Raw genomic sequence first — 22,884 nt, forward strand, 5'->3', positions numbered from 1 at the left:
GCATTATATGATAGAAAAATCATATATGTTTTTATCCTATAGGTATACGGCGAAAAAGATGCTGATGGTTTTTACTGGGGCGAGTGTCGCGGTAGACGAGGATATGTTCCTTATAATATGGTGGAAGAGCTTAAAGATCCACCAGGTCAAGGGCAGCCTGGTAGGCGGGGACCTGCACAGAGTGAGAGATGGGGAGATATTTATGCAAGCATGCCTGTGAAAAAGATGATAGCCCTCTACGATTATGATCCTCATGAATTATCTCCTAACGTTGATGCTGTAAGATTTTTGTTTTATTTAGATATTCAATCGGAGTCTTAAGAATCCGATAAATAACTAACTATACATAATTGATTGCCACGTGTTTACATAATAACTTATATAATAATTGATATATTTTTATTATTAATTGCCTTAATTTTGCAGCAAGTTGAATTAACGTTCCAAACCGGAAACGAGATATACGTCTACGGCGATATGGATGATGATGGATTTTACATGGGCGAGTTGAACGGTGTCCGCGGTTTAGTACCGAGTAATTTCCTCACTGAGGCACCCGGACAGAATCAGGGGCAACCGCCGCAGGGTAGCAGACGACCCGGCGGCCAGAGCCAAGGACCGGGCGCGAGGGGGCCACCGCCACCTCCTCGCGAACCACCCCCGGCCGGTCACCGACGTGGCAAAGGTAAACACGCAATCAGATACCATTCATATTCATCAAATCCTCCTTATAGTACCAATTATCAGGGCATGAATAGCTCCTCAAGCCAAGACGACATCGGAATTAATTGTGTGTTCTGCATGGAGAAGAAAGTTTGTTGTTCCAACATATTTTATTATTATAGTAAATCTGGTTATTATATAAACAGAGAAAAAATTTATTTTAAAGATATTAATTTTATTTGTTGCATTTACTTGTATCTTGCTTCGCAGCACATTCATGTGCTCACAAGTAAACTCAATGAGATTTTTCATTTTTTATCAAGAGAATAGACCTCGCTGTAATGTTGATTAATTATCAAACCAATAACTGCTTTTGATAATAAAAGTATTTTTGCATCATGTATAGTAGCAAAAATGATTCCGCTTCGTCAGCAAAATTCTTTTTCTCCATGTGTATATATTGATATTGTTTTGACGTACCCAATCACCGTGAATGTTTTGATGTAAAAACGCAGCATCCGCAGCGCAATGCAAGAAGCGCAAACTGCCAAATTGTTAAAAGCCAGAAATAGTTTATTTCCGCTGTAAGTTAGAAATTGCTATGTGTCACATAAAATTCGGTCTCTTCGCGGATGTTGGAACTGGCTCGAGGGGTTGTTGACGTTTTCATACCGACGCGATGCATCATTTTATTGTCTTGGATGATTGAGCGATCGGATCGAAAATGCGTACGTATATTGTTCCTCATAAAATGCAAAATCGATAGCGATCGCGTCGGTGTGTGCAAAAACGAAAATGCAAGCGTCAAGCAACACAAGACATGAAACCAGATGTGTGCCAGACGACAGGCAGAAGGGCCACACTGATATATTATTAGCATTGCGCAATTTGGCGAATTCGAATCGATATGCAATTCGAGCCGAATGAGCATGCGGCGTATAATTAGATTGAAATTCTTTTGGAACAAGGTGTGCAAACCGCGTGTCCGACACGCCCTACACGTGCCTCTCGACGCGAGAGGACTCGTTGTGTCGCTTCACACGCACTACCGGTCAACACCGGTTCTTCCAGCAATGTACATCGATATCACGCTCTCGTAGGCATTTAACAATGTCATGTTATTCTGTTAATTGTTACCACGATCGTCAACGTTACAAGTATTACACCGAACCGAGAGTTCTTCGCGTCACATGTATATAAAAAGAATTTGGTAAACGTCCGTGAAAACACGTGCTGTCATACACACGACGATAGATTATATATGCAATAAAACACTAAGCTGCTTTCAGTGTCTTCTATTATATAAGTATATATCTAATATTATATATATATATATATGTATATGTTTATATACGTATATATGATTTATACGTGTATACATATATTTATATATATATATTTTTTTTTTCTCTCAGGGCACTATCTGCCTCTGTTACTATTACTCTACATATCTGTCCTATTCTTTCTGTCTATATTATATACATACGTATATATATTATATATTTACACTATATATATATTTATCTGACTGATTATATACACACGATCATGTCGCTGTGATATATAACAGTTTACTTTATACCGACATGATCTGTTTCTGTGTGCCTGAACTGATCGATGGTCGTCGTGTCACATGATTGTCGTTCGTGTCGTGTTGTCATGCTGGCCATTTACGATTACGTTGATCTTTCGTTTATTCATTGATCGGACGATACAAACCAACGATAGATGGTCGCGAGTTTTATCTAAGAATACCAGAGACCGAATGACGACGTCGTGCCCGTTGAAACTCACGTGACTTATAAGATCTCGTCAAATAATTCCGGAACTTTTTGCGCGATCTTATTCAAATAATTATTGATCTCATCTGGACGGTCTATTTCGCTACTCGCGGCTCTTCGAAATCTCGGTAGTATATACCCTGACATGCTCGATCGACTCGAAGGAAAAGAGAAAAAGAAAATGGAAAAAAAGGAAAAAAAGTAAAAGATAAATGCGCCATAAATGACAACACGGTTCTGTTCTCTTCTCTGTTGCTAGATGCCTGCATTGTGCCTGTGTCTGTCCCTGTCTGTCACTTAGACTCTAGACAACTACAACAACAACCACCACCATCACTAATGAACAACCAACAACATCAACTACAACATCAAAACAATCCACCGCATCTAGCCTATCAACAAGCGAATCACCACAGCTACACGACCGTAACCACGTCCAATCAGCATGGGCCCAGTCACTTGCCACCCAGCGGCGGTGTCATGGGTGCCCATCAGCAAGGTCCCGTACTGCCCCACCTTCAGCAACAGGTGAGCCCGCTCCTCTTCCGAGAATTTCTTCGTGCGCTTTTTCTTTCTCTTTCTCTCTCTCTCTCTTTCTTTTTTATGTGCTTTTTGTCGAACGTGTGTGCTTTTCATCCACACTTTTTGTGCGCTTGTTCTTCAGGTACATCGGAGCTTCCACAATCAACTTGTCTATGATTGACAAGTCGGTTCTACGATCATAAGTTAATTTCCTTTCAATGAGAAATGGAGAGAGGAAAAACTTAAATTTTTTGTTACCACATGGCTGCGAAATTTTTGAGCGAATGAATATTTTCTTATTTAAACCGACTGAATATTTTCTTTAAGAAACATTTCGTTTGTATTTTATTGGAATTTTTGTTAGGATGCGATCAATTGACAGATTATTCTTTCAAGTTTCTTTATTTGATTTACTTCTTCATAGATAAAATATAGATATTAGATTAAGTTATAGAAACTGGACTTTATAAAAAAAGACTTTACAAAAAAAGTTTATGGTTTTATATTTTTATGCATTTTTATGCATAAATTTTTTTAAATTACATGTTGCTCTCTATGCTTTGTTCTAACTCGCAACTCTATCTTTATTAGAAATAATTATTCAATAATTTTAATCTTTTTGCATGAATGCAAATGATATTGATAAAGTATAAACACATAAAATAACATTTTAATTATTTCATAAAACGAATTTTTTGAAATGCTAATTTTTCTAATGCAATGTGGATTGACAATGAGAAGAATTAGCAAAGTCATGTTTAATTTAAAAAATCTGATGGCTGTTTGAATCAGTATTTTGTATTTTATTTAGTTGTATGTTCTTCTTTTTGCAAGTATGAATCACGCTTTATTGTCAAACACACGTGTCGAAGATGGCACGTAAGCTATGTGTATCTCGTGTCAGTGTATGCTATGTGAAATGCTTTGAATCGTGCAGCATGCTGTAGCATCTTCTTATTTGATCTTTCGTCATTTTAATAAAGATCATCGCAAAAAGAAGAAAAAAAACCTATTTTACGCCTCGATAAATCGTCGTGACATGAATGTCCCACTAACACATATTTTACAAAAGGGTGAATCGGAAATACAACACGAAGATCTTTATAAATTTTTGTCCATTTTTCTGTTACCTTCTCTCTCTCTCTCTCTCTCTCTCTCTCTCTCTCTCTCTCTCTCTCTCTCTCTCTCTCTCTCTCTCTCTCTCTCTCTCTCTCTCTCTCTCTCTCTCTCTCTCTCTCTCTCTCTCTCTCTCTCTCTCTCTCTCTCTCTCTCTCTCTCTCTCTCTCTCTCTCTCTCTCTCTTATTTTGAAACATATACTCATAGTTATTTCTTTCTCTTGCCAATTATTTTTTACCACCATTACATAAAACAGAAATCATCACATATATCTTTCGAATTGCCGACAATTTATTTGCGTAAGCGAATCGTAGAATCTTCGGAATGATAGAAGAATATAGTCTCGCAGAGGTGACACTAACGAAAGTAACGATAGAACGTGCGTGATAGAGTTAGGCGAAAAAATAGATACGGTTTGTTCAGTTATTAGCGATTGGATATCAATAAAACAAAAAAAGCGAGATAATTATTGTCAAGAGAAAGAAAAAACCGAATTAACCATGTCTCTTTGTTTTTAGGGGAAGGGGAGGGGCGGCGTGGTCAATCGGATCGCTGGTAGTAACATGCCGGGTATGCAGGGCCCGGGCCAACATCTCCAGCAGCAAGACTATCAAGGCCAGCAGCAAATGAATCAACCATACCAGCAACAGCCGAATCAGCCATACCAGCAACAGCAACAGCCGAATCAAGGATATTCGCAACAACCAACGCAACAGTTCCAACAACAGCAAATGGGTCAACCACAACAGCAACTAGGCCAGCCATTCTCGCAGCAAAATCAACCAGGCGGTCTCGGAATGCAAATGGGCGGTCCTCAGAGTGCCAGCAAACCTATGAGAGGGATACCGGCGGTGCTGCCGACGGCACAGTCCAAGACACAGCCTAATCCAACGCAACAACAGCAGCAGCAGCCGCAGCAACAGAGTACCGGGCCGAATCTGATGCAGAAGTTCACCGAAATGGCGGGCGCGAGTGCTGGCGGCGATATACTGTCCAAAGGGAAAGAGCTGATCTTCATGAAGTTCGGATTGGGCAAGTGAGAAGGAGCGATCACTGACGACGTGACGGTGATAACGATAATGATGATAATAACGACGCATTGTCACGATCGTTTTTGTTTCGTTTTTTTCGCGCTCCGCACGCGCGCAAGTCAATCTCGTCAATCACGTATAAATCAGTATTACTACGAACGTCGTTCGACAGCAGAAAATATGCAACGAGGAAACGATCTCGTCGGACGTTGTTACTAAGACAAAGGCGACAAGGCGAGAAAAAGTGCGCCATTGCTGCTGCTGCTGCTGTTGCTGCTATTGTTGCTACTCGCTACTAATAATCGTTAATTACTGCAAAATAAAGAGAAACCGTCGTTGGATAAATATATATCGAGGACGAACTTTGCGATAGAGGCAGGGAGAAAGAACGGTGCGGATAGCTCAAGATGAGATAAAGATGCTCCACGTTGAGATTTAACTGACGATTCTACCGATCGAGAAGAGGCAAGAGACACGAACAAGATTCATCGAACTTTGTCTTAATCCTCTTTTTCTGAAATCTTCTACTATTTTGTCTTCTTCTTCACGCGACGGTAGGATCCTCGATCAGTGCTGCGCGGTCCATTGAAGAAATACTTGCTCGTCCGTCGCGGAATCTCCTAACATACACAAGATAGTCAATATTATGGAATGCTATCTGCAAAATATACTTTAAGCGACGGCGCAAATCATGTAAATCGCGTATCTGCGCGACTGTTTCTTCCAATCTCTCTTCGTCCTCTTTGTTTTATTCAAAGCGCCGTTCGGTTCTCGGAGTAACAAAAGAAATCTTGCAGATTGTATCGAGTGTATGTGAAAGAGAGAGAGAGAGAGAGAGAGAGAGAGAGAGAGAGAGAGAAGGATTCCGCGTTAATGTAAATTCCATATATACAAAAACGAGTTACTGGCGAAGCAAAGCTAGACAAATCGAAGTTGAATCTTTCATCACACAGACGAAAAAGAGAAATAAAGGCCGACCTGCAAAGGAATAATCATATCGCCGTATAGGAGTCAGGACGTGACAACAACGTGGGTGTGCCTTGGGAGAACCGTCTCACCCAGCAGCAACTAATAATCATATCTCTAATTGATAATTCCTCTAGCTATTTTTTTCTTTTTCTCGTGGAAATTCAGCGCGCTACATCGAGAGCCGCAGCGGCGCATATACGAATAAATGATGACGTCTCTCGTCTTGACAATTTTCTCTTGTTCCCGTGTATGTATGTATGAGACTGGACCTCCCCCCCCCCTCCTCTTCGCGTGTTTCCTCATTATCCCATGTCCTTCGCTTTTATTCCAGCATTCCCGAATGGACCTGCACGCGGATAGAATCGTCGCATTCGGACCGCGAGAGAGATAGAGAAAAAGAGAGAGAAAGAGATCCTTGAGCCTCATGTTTTCGACCACTCGGATGAATCTCGGAATCAGGATCTCCTATTCGGATTGGGAAAGAATCGAAGGAATCCAAGATGATGCCCGAGGATGAACGGCGATGTGACCATTTATCGTCGGACTTGTCTTGAATGGCGCACAAAAATTTAAGACGAAATGGAATACGAAGCAACGTCAGACACCAATGAAACGCAGAAATGCTACGATCTTTCGATCGGGGTGGGCGAATCGGCCGTGTATCAAATATATATCATAACTGTGTGTGTGAGAGACAATTCAGATGGAATGGGAGATCATAGCGTACTAAATGGTAACGGGATATACATATATACATATGCATATACAGATATACATATATATATACATATATTATATTTAACTATTGCAAAGTATTGTTACATCGCTACTTGTATCGTATTTTGTACAAAGTATCTTTACCTTCGATTGTTTTCTTTCGCCAAAATATCTTTAGCAAAAAAATATGGCGGAGGAAGAGCGACAAATCTTTTCCGGATCCATTATTGAATCATTCAACGACATCATTATCATCACCGCCATCATCATTTTCATCATCCTCATTATCTTCATTTTCCCAGCCATGTAATTGCCATGTAACTGCTATGTAAATACGTAATATGACAGTTATTTGGTAGTTACATAGGCAGTTATATAGTAGTTTTATGGGTTTATTTTCATCGTCATCATTAGTATCATCATCATTATTATCATCATCATCATCGTTAGTATCATCATCATCATCATCATCATCATCATCATCATCATCATCATCATCATCATCATCATCATCATCATCATCATCATCATCATCATCATCATCATCATCATCATCATCATCGCATCATCATCATCATCATCATCATCATCGTCGTCGTCATCATCATCATCATCATCATCATCATTATCATTATCATTATCATTATCTCATCGGCGTAATATGCCGATCGGAGAAGAATTCTCCAATGACCTTGGCATATGTTGTTATGATCCTGAGTGATCTTGACAACATATGTCAAGGTCAAGATCATTTGTAGACTCTCCCCCGGTCGGCGTATTTACTTTGTCATCAATATTATCATTACTATCAATGTCACGCCATTGACACAATCTTGTACTTAATTGTTATTACTCGCGCTTATCCTGTGTGTGTACTCGCTTCTCGTTTTTCGGTGACGAATATACATATACAGCGAGACAAACTCAAGATTTTGAAAAGAAGGGAGCACTGCGTAGGGAGATAATCATTTCCGTTGAAATATGAAGCAATTTCTAGGAATTTCAAGATCGCAATTCAATCCTTTCATCTCTATCAGGGTCTCATTGCAGCTTTAATGATTTTTTGGGAGATAATATGTCTCACGTAATGATGTTACAATTACACTTTGTTAGAATTTAGAATAGAGGAGGGAAAGAAATTACTATTACGATGTTCAGAAAAGTAATAAAAGTAACATTGATTGTCTGACATATAAATGGAATGATATTAATGAATCGCATAATAGGAACATCATGTATACGTCAATATGGACCAAAATAAAATCTCTATCATTAAAGAAAAGTTGGAATTCACTATCTAAATAAAATAACTGTACAGCTCGTTTTTCCATCATGTAATAAGTCCGCAGTAGATATCTTATGATGATTTGTTATGAATCAAAGATTTTAATGCGCAAATTATTAAGACTGGAAAGATTATGGAAAATCATTATTTAAATGATAATAAGATTGCAAGCGCTGTAAATATTAAGATAACGTATATAGAAATTAATTACAAGAGATGAATGTATCTCCCTATCGCGGTGTTGCCGTTACACAAGCTAATGCATGAATGATTACACTACATGGAGTGAATCTGTCTAAATTAAAAGTAGACAGAACAACGGTACTCGAATGTCGAAACATTTCTTGCTTTTATTTTTTATTTTATTGTTGCGTGATAGTATAGAATGATAACGCTCGGCTTTGAACGTGCGCGTCCAACGGATCCGATAATCGATCAATCAGATCCGATCGTGTAGCATAGGACGATTGCGCAAGAGACGTGAGAGAATCAGTCGTTTTTTTCTGCGACTATTCGTGGATAAATTCGCGAAGACATCAATGCACCATAATGATTTGCAACGATGGATGTTTCGCTTGCATAGTTATTTTGATTGCATTTTTTTCATTAGAGATTATAATACATAAACGCGCATTTTGAAGCGAAAGAGAAAGAATATCAATACTTTATGGAACTATATATGATGACTGAACAATTCGGGTAATAACCCGAGTGGAAAATGATATCGACATTATTTATCATTATTATTTATCATCTTTCGCTTCTGCGGCTTTTTATTTATTGTTTCTCCCGCCCTCTCCACCTCACTATTGATAATTTTTGCACTGTATTACGACAGCACTGAACTCATATCTGACAAGTAATCTTGATTCAGGCGATGTGAAGATAAAAGACTGATATCGAAGTTTCCGATACCGCGGGTGATTATAACGAGTACCAAGACGCTAATAGCGAGTGTGTGTAATCTCTCACATATGTCGCGGTCGTTATGTGTCTTCTTCGATTGTTTTCTGCGTTAACCCACGTATCTCTATAATATAGCCGTGTATAGTTCTCTTTCGCGCGAGCGAGAAAGTATAAATATTTGTTACGGACTTAAAATTGATTATAGGCGTAAAGAGAGGAAAAGTAAGAGGGAACGAAAGAGAATTATGGGAGCACCGACGCGAGTTGTCGAGCGGGTTCCGGCAGGAAGCGGGTCTTCGAAGAAGAAAAGAAAATATTGTTTGAACAGAAGAAAGAAAAAGTACAGAAATTAATCGTCGATGCGGTGCGCACACATTAGTGCTTTTACTTACGGTACAAAGTCGAAGAGAGAGAAAGAGAAAATGAAAGAGAAAAGAGTAAGCATTTTTACTTATCATCGTTAGACTTTTAGATATGATCACCCTAAAACGCACCTATATGACTTTCACGCGAACGGACTCATTATGTATCTCGCGTTTGAACGAAGCCATCTTCGCGACGCTCGTCATCCTCTTCGCGCGATTCAGACCAAGCGCCAGCGATTCGATCGTTTAAAGTTTAACGAGAACAATAAAATAGCGAGACACACGCGACGAGATGATCGAGCGCGAGGATTACGCAATGGTCTCGCTCTTGAAGGCTCCTGATCCGTCATCGCGTTAAGAATATTACATAATCATTGGATCACCTCTATGAATTACATCTTCTTGAAAGCCGTGATATTCGTATATAGCTAAAAATCTGAATTTTTGATCCGCGTCCAATATGTGATTTTAAATGGTCAGTTCTAATCTCCACCTCTAATCTCATAGAGCTAATGATGCATCTTATAATGTCCTATCGAATGTGAATTGTTGTCTATAATGTTTCCATATCCGACAATCTTCTCGTTGTAAGTTTATCGAAGATGAATGTTAATCTTTTCCTTCTGCGCGATTGCGATGACGGATCGTCGGCCTTAACTTGGCGGTATCAATCGCGGCAGATCTACTGAGTATTTCTTGGGATCGTTTATCGAGCCTCATGCCTCTGTATATCTCATTGTACATTCTCATCGACTTTTAGCCTCTGAATGGGACGATCCGTGTAGCTCTTTTGATATCGCGGCGATCGGCGTCGAGGACTGAAATCGATTGGCGAACGAACGAGCGAGTGAGCGAGCGTGCGAACGAGTTCTCGAATGCTGAAAGGAACGCAGGTGCGCCCAACAATCCTTAACAATTTTCCGGACGTTTCTTTCGGTCTTCGTAGATACCTTTAGACATAAGGCACTGGGTTGATTTCACCTACTATATAGGTGTCGAATAGAATAAATATAACGCCCGCCCTCCGCGCATTCACACACGTACACAAGACACACACATATCCCAGGTCGACGAGCGTCGGTACGAGTGTCCGTTTCAAAGTCTTACTATCTGAGAATGGTTCTCTGACAGTAAATCGTTTCGTGATTGATTCTTCATTCTTCGCGCGAACGCTGAAAATTAAACTTATGAAAGATAAACGCGATAAATTTAACGATTATACTTGACAGCTTTATTCTCTGAATATAATTTATTTTAGGTGTTTATTAAGACCGAAATGATGGAAAAAAATCACAGACTTAGTATGATCTTAAACGGATACCGGCGTAATCGACGACAATCGTTCTGGGAACCGCGGACTTTAGTTCCGCTAGGAAAGCTTCACTGACGGAGGGAGAGAGCGCTATAACGAATCAAAGTGACTGACAGAAGGGCGGTTTAAGAAGGAAGCTACGAAGCTATCCGGACAGTGTTAATTAGTCACCAATTATTGTCATTCTTTCTCTCGTGTCGACATTAAGAACGTATGAAGCGGGAGCAGGAGGTAGCGCAAATCGACTATATAACACGTTTCAATATAAACGAAAAAAAAAATAATGAAAAGGAAATATATCATCGTCTCTTAAGCATGCCAAGAGAGAGAAACGCCAGCTACGTTTGTCATTCAATAATCTTGCGCTTTGTTTTTTCTATGAATCGGTGCGTGACGATCTTATTCCTTGTTAGATCGAGGTGAAGTAAGAGAAACAGAAGAAAAAAGCTGCTATCTATCTATATATATATATATATATATATATATATATATATATATATATATATACATATACATATATATGAAGAGAAAACAGAAGATTTAAGAGAGCTCACAAAAAACACACACACAATGTTATTATAAACGATTAATTAATAAAAAAACGAATCTTGTTTGTTGTTACTTCTGGTATACCTCGTTATGGACCACCGCACCGATTTATCGTATCGCTAATTGGTTCGTCTTTGGGTTTTTAAGCCACGTTTTTTTTTTTTCATTTTAGATATCATTGCAAGTCTGAGTATGGACGGGAGAGTAATTGATTCAGTCGGAAACCAGAATGCTCAATCTTTATTTAATATGTCGTAATGGAGTATGAATACATAATATATATCAAATTGATATATAGCTGTCACGTCGGAGAGTATTGTGGAACTAAAAGTATTTTGCGTGACGATAAAACAATCTCCTCAGGTTGACGACATAATCTACGTGTCTTCCTCCCAGACGGTCTCCGTGAGTATGGCGATATTGTCCAGGCCACGCATCGGTGCGTACTCGAGCGTCCACATCACATTTGTGAAAACGACTGCAGCAATATTATGAATAATTTATCAACGAGAAAATATCGTCGCGTACGATATTGTAAAATTACGCGTGAGTTTGACATACGGATCTGAGATCATAAAACCTTAATAGCATTCAGGAGGTCGTCGCTAATTTTATCTCATCCGATTTTATAGATAGGTCTTCAATAAATAAATATTTTCGATTCTCAAGAGGCATGTAAAATTAAAAATGTTTGGTATTTCAAATTGAATTTCTATCAAAGCGAGGAAAAATTGTACAGCATGCATCACAGATGAAATACAAGTTCAGAAATATCGATTTCTCTCAACAATGGTTGACAATATACTCAGACAATACTAAAAGTTTGTGTGTGTGTGTGTGTGTGTGTGTGTGTGTGTGTGTGCGCGCGCGCGTGCGTGTGTGCGTGTGTGTGTGTGTGTGTGCGTGTGTGTGTGTGTGTGTGTGTGTATGCTGATCCTCATTTTGCGAGATTAATTATTCGATAAATGGATAATTAATATAATAAGCGAGTTTGAAATTGGAAATTTGATTCATTACAGCCCAATCCTCCGTTCGCCCACCGTTATTATGCCACAATTTTATCAGAAGTATGGAACACCTTTTAATCAGCACGTAGAATTAAAAGGCAAATTTTGTAATTACATTATTATACATATAAATAATTCAACAATTATACAACTCACTAGAAGTTTAGTGTGGCCTTTTCAGAACGCCAGCCACTCCGGTTTATCGCGAGCTGTTAAAGGTGCTCCGTACTTCAGTCCAATTTCAGTCGCAGCACTTACGCATCTCGCCCTGATGCAGATCGGCGATCAGCTCAGGGCACGAACTGTTGCAGGGATTTATAGGAGTGAGACGCAGTTGAGTCGCGCCACGAAGTTGAGCGAGAGCGATTAAACCAGAGTCGAGCTCGACTTTCTTGTAACTCGGACTATTGTAGTCCGAAGACATGAGCACCCAGTTGAAATGCGCCGGCGAGACTGTGCTGGAGAGGAAGTACGGTCGTTGATAGTACTTTCTGAGTACCTTCACAGCGTTGATGTCACAGTTCTGCCAATGGACAAACCACTTAGCCACCTCGGGGGCGTGCACGCGTCGAAGAAATGCCGCAAGATCGGACGAACCAGTACGCAGATTCGAGGTCAGGGCGCATGGTACCGTCTCCATCAGCCGCTCGTTCTCCAAGTAGAGCTGTTTGCGTCGAAAAATAATGTTTCTTCATGGAATCGTCTTTTGCAAATATTACACTGATTGTTTGCTATGGCAAAGAATCTTTTGTCTTCGAAGAGACAATTCAATTTCGATAAGTGAAAGTTATCTACATTTTTTTCTTCAATTTGATTCCTGAAGAAGTTAAGCATTTATAGTAATAAGGCAACAAAATTCATTTATTACTCACATGGGTGATATTATCAAACCAGAAGTAATCGGTATTCATGACTGCCCATGAATCCATTGCGTCGGTGATGATGGCTGGTGCGTCACGATTCAGATAATTATCAACCAGATTACGATACCGAACGTCCGATAGACGATCAATCGTCTCCAACGCCTCGCAGGTCTGCAAGAAGTTCTCTGACAATTATTCAAGCGTGGATTTTAGGTATCTTAGATATATTTCTTCTTAAAATATTTTACATCTCAAAAACCGCAATAGAATCTCTTTCCCAAACGTAAACATTGATTTTTCTTATTCTGAAAATACGAAGCGTACCACGCAATCCTCTTCCGTAATAGTGTAATCATTGTAAAAGGGGTTGTTAATCATGCAGTTTTCATAATAGAGTGGCTGCCAGTTCCAGATCGGCAAAACTTTTATCAGCAGCAGACGGCTGAGGGCGGTGAAATGAGTACCAACGAAGTCCAACTGAGCTGCAAGACACGCCAGTGTACCCAGTACTATCAGCACCAGGGTGCCACGACAGACGAGTTGTAACCATGAGCGACGCATCGCTGCTACGAGCGGCTGGCATATAATGTCCATTTCCTCTTCAGTGAAACCCGCCTGTTGGCAGTACCTATGAAAAAATTTTGGATACAATAATAATAATAAAGAAAAAAGATCTCCATCGTGCATAATTATAGAAATAATTTTTTTCCATAAATCTGCTTTTTACAAAAATGATTATAATAATGATTTGGAAAAATATCTCTACTTGTTTATATATAATTTTGAAATTATCGTTACTGATACAAATTTTTTTATTTCTTTTTATTTAGGTGATAAGAGCGCAATGAAAGTATAAAACAAAAATCTAATACGACTTCACGAATAATTCCACGCATATCAAAAGTGATTCGTTACTTGTAAAAGGAATTCAGCTCATCATCAATTAGCCTTAGCTTCTCGGAGTGCGTCATCTCATGCTGTTCCTTGGTGTACGCCTTACGCGGCTGTTTCACGCACTTGCTGCTTGACATCGTGACAGACTCTTTTGTTGTTTCACCGACGTGCAAGAATAATATCACTCTTCTCTTGCAGAAACGCAATACTTCAGGATCCGCGGCAGGATAGGAACGGGCTCGTCGCTATCGAACCGCAACCGTGCATGCGCGCGTTTATCTGCCTACACGATATATTGATCGGCACCGTCGGCGCATGGACGGCGCGAAAACCGAGATAGATTTTCGGAATTTTTTACCGAATCTTTATCTTTTGATAAACGACGGATTTAGGCAGTTTTTTATGTAAAATCGATCTGAAGCTACATTTTTATAAAATACGAAAGGAAATGTCAGTAGAAAATTTATATAAAATCTAATTGATTTTAAGGTATTATTATTTTATTATAGAGTTTGAGACAATTAAATGATTATTTTTATCATCGTATAATTTTAGACTTTATTTAAGAAAGTCTTTCTTTCATATTAAAATATTCGATTGTATAGAATAATAGGTCAATTAAAATGTATTTCGAATGTATTGGATAAATGTATTTTTTTAATTATATAATATATTATTATATTTTCAGATTTGATTGAACGATCCTAATGATATTGTTTGCTCATTCAAGATCTCAAAAATTTCTCGGTACACATCACTGCCTTCGATACTCTAAATTTATTTCTGTACGTCAACCTTATCGGCTGGCGATAGGTAGATTCCATAACGATCTGCGACTGGTCTATACGATCTGTAACTGGCTTGTCATAACATGAACAATAGCACAGTAGTGAACAGATAGGAACATATAGAAACTCTGCTACATAATTATAATAATCTGCAATTAAAAATATTATTATAATATTAATTTTAAATATTATATTATAATAATTATATACGCATATAAATTATCACAGATAAATATACATGAATATATCGAACCGTGCAATTGTTTGTGTTGTCTCGGATCAAAGTCCGAAGATTTGATTTATAATAATTCCATAAGTCGAACGTCAACAGTACGAAAAACAATGGCAATGCAATGCTTGAGATTATTTGGTGAGTATCAAGTATTTTCTAATATTACGGAGAATAAAGATTATTATTTTAAATATTGATTACAGCAAATAATGTGCCTAAAAGTGCATGCACTATCAATGTCAATCGACACATTACCTCGTATTCTATGCTGCCAGATACACATAAAATGTTATATCAAACATGCAGGTATTTTATAATATTGTGTAGGCAATAAAAATTACACCTCTATCTACTTTGCGTAGATATAATTAAATACTAAATAAAGTTTATCATCGCTATTAAAAATTTGTAATTGCAGAGATTTCGCCGAGGAGGAATTAAAACCTATCGCAGCAGAGACTGATAAAAAACATCTTTTTCCAAAGGAGCAGATCAAGAAGATGGGCGAGCTGGGTCTCATGGGTTTATGCATCCCTGAAGCATTAGATGGAACAGGACTAGATTACCTGGCCTATAGTATAGCTATGGAAGAAATCTCAAGAGGTTGTGCAAGTGCTGGAGTTATAATGAGTGTACAAAATTCCCTCTACTTAGGCCCTATAGACGCATTCGGGACTGATAAGCAGAAAGAAAAATACATCGTTCCCTATATAAGTGGTGAGAAAATTGGCTGTTTTGCTCTCAGTGAACCAGGTAATGGATCTGATGCTGGTGCGGCGTCTACTACTGCCAAAGCGGACGGCAGCATCTATACAATTAACGGCACCAAGTCGTGGATAACAAATGCGTTCGAAGCCAGTGCGATAATTCTCTTTGCGACGACTGACAAGTCCAAGAAGCACAAAGGTATAAGCGCTATCGTAATGGACAGTCCGACAGCAGGCCTGAGTCTGGGTAAGAAAGAGGACAAATTAGGTATACGAGGTAGCAGCACTTGTTCCTTAATCTTCGAGGACTGTCAAGTGCCACAAGATAACATTTTAGGCAAACCAGGAATGGGCTTTAAAATCGCAATGATGACTCTAGGTATGTGACAATCATTACGTGGATTTTTACAAGTAATTATTATTCAAATATAACGTAATATTCTCTCTGTAGATGCCGGCAGAATAGGAATCGCTGCACAAGCGTTGGGTATAGCTCAAGCATCTTTGGATTGCGCGATGGATTACGCATCCAAACGCCAAGCCTTTGGTCAGTCGATCATCAAGCTGCAAGCGATTCAACAAAAAATCGCTGATATGGCTCTAAAATTGGAAAGTTCAAGACTGTTGACGTGGCGAGCGGCTCAGCTTAAGGATAATGGTAAACCATACACAAAGGTGCATAATATTTGGAGATAAATATTAATTCATTTTAGTAAAATATTCACTTTGGATAATACGGCCGAATTTTCTCTGGATTCTTATCTCTTATCTCATATAATATTTAAAATTTTAATCTTATTCCATATATATTTTTCTATTGATTACATTTTATGTATCTTATCGGACAAGGTAAACGCGCTTCTATGAATGCATAGAAAAAAATTTTTAAGTAGTCACGATAACATAAGCTTTAATCGATTTAATTATCAACAGATCAAAGCAATAAAATCAAACGAGAAAAATATAAGGTAATTTTCACAGGGAATGAACAGATCTCTCGAGTATAAGATCTCAAGTAGAAGATCTAAATGAGTGCCAGTTTGCAGATGTAAAAATTTATATCGATATCTGGTTTTTGCCAAACTCTTATGTCTATCTGTTTTACATTCTCCTTAATTATAAACCAAGAAAAATCCGAAATTAATATCACGTTACAAATAAATTTTTGCACGTCTGCGATCTAGCTCTCTCGTTGATTCTTGATCTATTGTCAAAATAATTTCTTATTTGCTAGGAAGCCGCTATGGCCAAATTGTCAGCATCGGAAACCGCCACATTCTGCGCTCATCAGTGTTTACAGATTCTGGGAGGGATGGGATACGTATCGGATATGCCGGCGGAACGTCATTACAGGGACGCGCGTATCACGGAAATCTATGAAGGCACATCGGAGATCCAGAGACTTGTGATCGCCGCAAATCTCATCAAAGAGTATGGCCTCAATTGAGATCGCACGACTCACTCACGTAAGATAATTCTTCAGTATTTTTCTTTTATATGTATATCCAAAGAGAGAACAAAATATATTTTGTACATATTGCATCTAATATTAGATTTTGTATATATATATATATATATATATATATATATATATATATATATATATATATATTAATTATATTTTTATATGGAGAGAAAAGTCGAAATAAATTTCATATACTATGCCTTCTAAGTTTATTAACTCTTGGCTAAATATTTGACTGGATCGAGAGACATACGCACATACGCGCACACACATACACATACACTTACGCATATACGTATGTATGCAAGAAAATAAAACACATATACACGTGCATATATACATATATACACATACACTGGTATTTCACTATTAGCCCTTTGGCAGCGATACGGAATTTTTTCCTTTCCTCTTTTTTTTCTATCCACGATTTTTTTTCTATCCTTGTACATCTAGAGCAACTAGAGCCAATCTATTTAAATAACTATTATCATAGGATAACAAGTATAATGTGAACCGCGTACATGTGTGAAACTCTCATATTTAACAAAACGAACGACATAGTCGTGGAACAAAGGCGGACTCCATTAAAGTTACGAGCTTGTTTGAACGACACAGATGTGCCTTATTTCGATCGGTTTTTCCTCGTCGATAAAATGGTGAATAAATACGTGCTCATGTTTCTCTGTTTTCTCGTATGTGTCAGATACATTGAGTACAAATACTATGTGCACTGTCGCGACTACCACTGTTCGTACATAAATACGAAGATAAAAGCTACCTTAGACTACATGCCTTCCAACGAGAAAATACAGAGAATACATTTACTTTGTGCAAATGACAGTTAAATTATATACTTCTCGTTACTGTTTTTCAATCTTTAATCGTATATTTAATTATAGATCCTATCACTAGGTGAGAATGCTGCTGCAAGTCCAACCCATTAAAAGACTACTTTACTCTCATTTCATTCTAAGAATCAATTCAGTGAAAATAAATGTAATCATTTCCAAAATAAACTTTAAAATATCTCATATATCGAACTTTGTTTTTGTTATGAATGAGTAGTTACAAAATTATATTTTTTTTTGTTACAATATTTTTTCTCACATAATATACTGGAAAAAAAATTTAAGGATGATCATAATAGTCTGTAACAGGTTACGAGCAGCGTTCCAAAATACTTTGTCGGTTGTACTAAGAGATCCATTGGAATGCAAAAGAAACATTTATATATATATAATTTGAATTTCATTGTGTATGCCTCTTTCTTTTTATATATATATACAATAACGCACTCTTTCGCCGTTCACCCGCTGTCACAAATATTGAAATAGCCTAAACTCTGTTTCTCTACATATGTGTGTATATGTATATCGGTGTGAGCTTTACATAGAATACATCATCTCCTCGTCCTCAGTAAACAATTTAGAGTGTAATATATAACATTATTATTAGCATCGCAGTATAATTAAAAAATCCATCAGTTTGGTCCTAACTCTTTAGAGAATAGGTACATACACGTCTCGCTGATAACAAACGTAATGAAAGAATAGAGGAACATCATAGATTGAGATCTACAGTAGTACCTTGCCTCGTGGAATCGTAGAGGGATCCCATGAAATAACTACAGATATACATTTAAAATATTTAGAACTTTTCAAATCGATCACATATACACTTTTGTAGAATTGAGAAAATACTCTCGAGCTTTCTTTCGAAAATACACAATCTAGTACAGCACACTTTCGGTTGAAATAATAGTTCGAGATACAGATCATTAATATGCAACATTTAGATTTTCAATTGTACATTAATATATTAAACTGTGGAATTTTTTAACTATTAAACTACGATCAAACTTGCGATGTTAAATCACATTATTTCCTTTGTTTTTTTTTCTTTATGTATTTTGCAGCAAGCATTTTGTCGATCATTAATTGAACTCCAATATCTATTATTATCGAACTACGAACTGCTGTTAAGTAATCATAACGTTTTTATCTATGATGGTTTTCAAGAAACCCCAGATTCTTTTCATAATTATGCATTAAACAAGAGAACCAGAAGATTCTGATTCCTTCCATTTCTTTTTCTTTTATAATAATAACTACATTATAATCTTTGACTGTAGATACATTTATCTAAAACGCTTGTAAATGTAAAATAAATTAAAATTGTAAGTAATTTATAATAGACACTGAATCTAGACACGTAAATTCCAGAAATCGTCCGAATCCTGTGGAATCGTCTATGACAGAGCGTAACAGGGTGTACATCTGTAGGTATGCGTCTGTATTTGTGTTGACATGTATAAGGAAATTGATTTAACCGTTCATAATAGAAGCTATCGAAGCCTCAATCATCAGCTCGCATACCCCGTACTTCACCTTGATGTCTTTGCTGCAATTGAACATACAAAAAACATTTCAAATGGATGAAATTTCTTATAAAACAAATATAGAAGACGTAAAACAAGATAATCGATTTAATTAACCTTCCAGCGAATGTATCAGTATATAGAGAAAACAACCGCAGAATAAGACTGAAAGTTCGAAAAATTAAAGCATATCGTCAAATAAACATTATGCGAAAGTTTATAATATTTAAACGATCATTTATTTTAAAAAATAAGTGTTTTATCAGAAAATGGATTAATGAAAAAAAGTCTTATTCATATTATAATTAGTCGTATTATAATTATTGAAAATAATAATTGTCGTCGAATGTTTTTTTAAAGTAAAATGAAAACATTTGTTGCATTTGAGGATGGTGATTGTATTTGTGCATAACTTGTACTTCTCTCACTTTTCATTCCCATTGAACGATTCCTGTGTATATCTTATAGGAACAAATTTGTCCTGAAAAAAAGCCCTGATATCTTAAAAATCAATTTTACGTAAACAACATATGTTAATGGAACGACCTGAGCGAATCGACGGCCCGAAAGATACTGAAGGAATATTTGAGAAATTGAGACTCAAAAAATAGATTTTACCTGTATTCCCTCCATAAGAACGGCACGGAGAACACGCGCACGCTCGCTGGAAGGTTAAAACTGAAGAAGTAAAAAAAAGCAAAATTCTTCTTACCCTGTCTAATTCTTCTTTCGTATTGTCTTCGATTGCTCTAATATCCTCCATGGTTAAACCATACCAACCATCTATCCAGCAGAACACTTGCCTATGGAAATTGGTAAACAGGCGCCGTTCCGCCTTTTGAATGAATCCTTCGATGCGGGTCTGCAGACCGAACCATTTGAATTCACAAGTGACTAGCTTGTAGCATGTCATCACAGGTTGAACATTATGCTTCCAATCCTTCCCAACAAGAGGGCCCCGTCCTGTCTTCTGGGACTTGAATTTAGATGGATCCTCGTCCACTTTGTAATCGGCACTTGCAATCGGATCGTTGGCAATATCTATATGCACTACTTCTCTGATCTTAAGCTTATCGGGCGGCAATTCGTGAACCTGTTCATAAGAAGAAAACACATAAATAACTAAAAATACTTGTCAAATTCGATAATACTTACATTATGCTGATTACCGACGTCGCCAATATGAAAGGACTCTATCATAATCACGAAATTATCCTTCATATACCCTGGATTCTATGGAAAAATCAAAATAATGTTTATGAATATATTTAAACTTAATATCTTGTATATGTGAATAAATATATGCACAACACTTACAGTTATGACTGTCTTACAATAGGGATAAGCGTTCCAAGCCTCTTCATGGATTTCTAGCGAGTTCTTTGGCAGTAAAATGCGAATAAAAGCAGGCACTTTACTAGCTAAATGATAAATCTTATATGTATATTGGCCTGATGAGTACTTTCCACCGAGTAACGGATAATCCGTAAACGGCTCATTCTTCAATACTTCAATGCCTTCTCCACCGCCTGTATTATTTTTACTAGCCTCTGCTACAGAATACAGTTGAGCTACTTGATACTGTTAAGGAGAAAAAAAAAATATATATATATATATATATATATATATATAAATTCTTGATAATGTTCAAGGTAGATTAAAGTCATTATATAGTTTATATCATGAGATATAATTTATATATGTACTTTGACTTATTTTTGTGAGAACCATTCATTTATTAATTCTTTTGGTTTGAGTTTCTTTTCATTCATTAACACAAAAGGAAAAAAGAAAAAAAGGATTTAAAGTCCATTGCGAATCTATTTCTAGAATTAGTACTTGAAATAAAATGATAATCATACTTATTATTAAGATATATCTCTCTTAGACATCACTTTATTATATACTCTGAAGCAAATAGATAATGAATAGAAAAATAGAAACAATAGTTTAAACAGTAACAGATAATAATAAAGTAATAGATAATAATAAAAAAACTTGTGTTTGTGTGATAAAATAGGTTTCTAATTACAAATTCAGCATTGTTTATGCAAGATAACTCTACATAAGTACTCAGATAGGCACATGTGCCATGCGGAGAATAATTAGATGATTGGCGAATTTTCTTGATTGCACGGCAATGCTAAGATTAATTTCAACTGTCTGTTTTTGCAATCTAACATCCAGGCAGGTCTCAAACTGAGTCATTACGAGGAGCGGGACTCCTGTGACAGATCAGACACGTACCTCTTCCACTGTGAGGGGCAGAGTGACACGGCTGTAACAAAAAAATAATGAAATTATGTCAGCGTTATATCGAAAGGCAAGGAGACGAAGAAAATTAACGGATAACGTAATCGTGTCCTTGAGTCACAGGATGGAGAGGGGACGCGTTGCCACAAGATGCACATATCACCCGGCCGATATTAATTACATGAGAAATCAAAGCTGATCAATAAATTTGTGAAATTTATGACCAAACGATCCGCATTGTACGCGGTCGTTGCCGAGGAAGTCTAAGGTCAATTGAGATTTTTTGCAAAACTGCACTTTTATCGCACTTCCCGCTGCTGATCAGAAATCATCGTATACTTGAAGCTTCGGTGAGAGAAAGAGAAAGAGAAAGAAAGAGAGAGAGAGAGAGAGAGAGAGAGAGAGAGAGAGAGAGAGAGAAGTGCAGAAAGTGCAACCTCTAGAATCATGCGGGATGATTCATAAGGGATGAAAAGGGCCACCATCCCTCTCGCTCTATCTCTTTTTCTTCAACTCTCTTTCCCTCTTTTTCCAGCCACGTTAAAGATCACCAGTCATCGTGACCCATGTCGATCGGTTTTAAATTTCGCTGCGTTGGCCATGGCGAGGAACGAATTTCGGAAATCCGTGCCGCGCGGCGCGCACCTGCAGCCCCCGCTCCATACGATCCCCGTTATCATCGCTGTTGCCATCCTTTTCCTCCCCCTCTCCGTCCTGCGCTGCACTTACAATTCCTTGATGAGCATTTTAGTCAGCAGAGCACATGGACCAGTAGTGTTCAATCAACAGACTCGCCACCGACGACGATGAGATGGAGCAGCAAGACCCACTGACGATACCGCACCCTCTGCTCCTCGTCGGCTACCGATCTGATTCACGGCTTGCGCTATCGGCTCACTATCGGCTTGCCGCCGCCGTCGCAATGTCATACACCCGCAACGTCTACCGAGCAACGCCGACAGGACTCACCAACCGACTGACACACTCCGGGCCAGACCGCTCCGGCCGCTCCACGGTCCACACCACCAGCAGCAGCAGCAGCAGCACCGCACACCAGCATGCACCAGCAACTAACCGCACC

At 37.9% G+C, this 22,884-nt stretch overlaps 4 protein-coding genes across 22 annotated transcripts in view; 2 read left to right on the forward strand and 2 right to left on the reverse strand.

The window, feature by feature from the left end:
- Rbp (RIMS binding protein) overlaps positions 1-9,305 on the forward strand; it is a 22,520-nt gene extending 13,215 nt beyond the window's left edge. For 8 of the 12 annotated variants that reach the window (XM_087407373.1, XM_011069438.2, XM_087407377.1 and 5 more), the window contains 4 exons: positions 43-279; positions 427-685; positions 2,704-2,972; positions 4,602-9,305. In XM_087407373.1, the coding sequence (XP_087263499.1) occupies positions 43-279; positions 427-685; positions 2,704-2,972; positions 4,602-5,123 (1,287 nt within the window). In that variant the 3' untranslated portion in view covers positions 5,124-9,305. The remainder of the gene's footprint in view (positions 1-42; positions 280-426; positions 686-2,703; positions 2,973-4,601) is intronic. The other 4 variants (XR_015545509.1, XM_087407375.1, XM_087407378.1 and 1 more) reach the window with 4 other exon arrangements.
- A 2,132-nt stretch (positions 9,306-11,437) lies between these two features.
- Positions 11,438-14,283, reverse strand: LOC105153955 (hypothetical protein). Of its 2 annotated transcripts, none has more exons than XR_015545515.1 (5): positions 14,003-14,283; positions 13,412-13,715; positions 13,097-13,258; positions 12,381-12,888; positions 11,438-11,695 (listed from the first exon to the last, which is right to left on the reverse strand). XR_015545515.1 is itself a non-coding variant. In XM_011069126.2 (5 exons), the coding sequence occupies exons 1-5, from the start codon at positions 14,116-14,118 to the stop codon at positions 11,595-11,597; spliced, it is 1,089 nt and encodes a 362-aa protein (XP_011067428.1). In that variant the 5' UTR covers positions 14,119-14,282; the 3' UTR covers positions 11,438-11,594. The 2 variants fall into 2 exon arrangements, 1 of the variants encoding a protein (XP_011067428.1); XM_011069126.2 differs by having other exon boundaries at positions 12,483-12,888; positions 14,003-14,282.
- Positions 14,284-14,705: 422 nt separating this feature from the next.
- Arc42 (Activator-recruited cofactor subunit 42) lies at positions 14,706-19,653 on the forward strand. Of its 7 annotated transcripts, none has more exons than XM_087407388.1 (7): positions 14,706-15,139; positions 15,205-15,307; positions 15,420-16,087; positions 16,160-16,366; positions 16,642-16,676; positions 16,943-17,174; positions 19,396-19,653. In XM_087407388.1, exons 1-6 carry the CDS (start codon positions 15,112-15,114, stop codon positions 17,153-17,155), a joined length of 1,254 nt encoding a protein of 417 aa, XP_087263514.1. In that variant the 5' UTR covers positions 14,706-15,111; the 3' UTR covers positions 17,156-17,174; positions 19,396-19,653. The 7 variants fall into 7 exon arrangements, 3 of the variants coding, with proteins under 3 accessions (XP_087263514.1, XP_087263512.1, XP_011067430.1); XM_087407386.1 differs by lacking the exon at positions 19,396-19,653 and adding an exon at positions 18,073-18,206 and having other exon boundaries at positions 14,710-15,139; XR_015545511.1 differs by having other exon boundaries at positions 14,719-15,139; positions 16,160-16,383.
- Positions 17,359-22,860, reverse strand: vib (phosphatidylinositol transfer protein vib). The gene is made up of 6 exons (XM_011069127.2): positions 22,533-22,860; positions 21,798-21,828; positions 20,868-21,131; positions 20,706-20,783; positions 20,263-20,643; positions 17,359-19,573 (listed from the first exon to the last, which is right to left on the reverse strand). The coding sequence occupies exons 1-6, from the start codon at positions 22,547-22,549 to the stop codon at positions 19,529-19,531; spliced, it is 816 nt and encodes a 271-aa protein (XP_011067429.1). The 5' UTR covers positions 22,550-22,860; the 3' UTR covers positions 17,359-19,528.
- Between the last annotated feature and the right edge of the window lie 24 nt (positions 22,861-22,884).

Source organism: Acromyrmex echinatior, chromosome 6, assembly GCF_024713525.1.
Source record: "Acromyrmex echinatior isolate Ae372 chromosome 6, ASM2471352v2, whole genome shotgun sequence".
NCBI lineage: Eukaryota > Metazoa > Arthropoda > Insecta > Hymenoptera > Formicidae > Acromyrmex > Acromyrmex echinatior.

What these genes read in the sequence shown, in the direction of transcription:
- LOC105153955 (XM_011069126.2), bottom strand. Translation starts at nt 14,118, where the DNA reads ATGTCAAGCAGCAAGTGCGTGAAACAGCCGCGTAAGGCGTACACCAAG. An exon ending in GAGCTGAATTCCTTTTACAA is followed by an intron (nt 13,716 to 14,002) that starts GTAACGAATCAC and finishes ATTTTTTCATAG; the next exon opens with GTACTGCCAACAGGCGGGTT. An exon ending in TTACGGAAGAGGATTGCGTG is followed by an intron (nt 13,259 to 13,411) that starts GTACGCTTCGTA and finishes AACTTCTTGCAG; the next exon opens with ACCTGCGAGGCGTTGGAGAC.
- Arc42 (XM_087407388.1), top strand. Translation starts at nt 15,112, where the DNA reads ATGGCAATGCAATGCTTGAGATTATTTG. An exon ending in GCAATGCTTGAGATTATTTG is followed by an intron (nt 15,140 to 15,204) that starts GTGAGTATCAAG and finishes TATTGATTACAG; the next exon opens with CAAATAATGTGCCTAAAAGT. An exon ending in AATCGCAATGATGACTCTAG is followed by an intron (nt 16,088 to 16,159) that starts GTATGTGACAAT and finishes TTCTCTCTGTAG; the next exon opens with ATGCCGGCAGAATAGGAATC.
- vib (XM_011069127.2), bottom strand. An exon ending in ACGTCGGTAATCAGCATAAT is followed by an intron (nt 20,644 to 20,705) that starts GTAAGTATTATC and finishes TCTTATGAACAG; the next exon opens with GTTCACGAATTGCCGCCCGA. An exon ending in CGAAAGAAGAATTAGACAGG is followed by an intron (nt 19,574 to 20,262) that starts GTAAGAAGAATT and finishes GTTCAATTGCAG; the next exon opens with CAAAGACATCAAGGTGAAGT.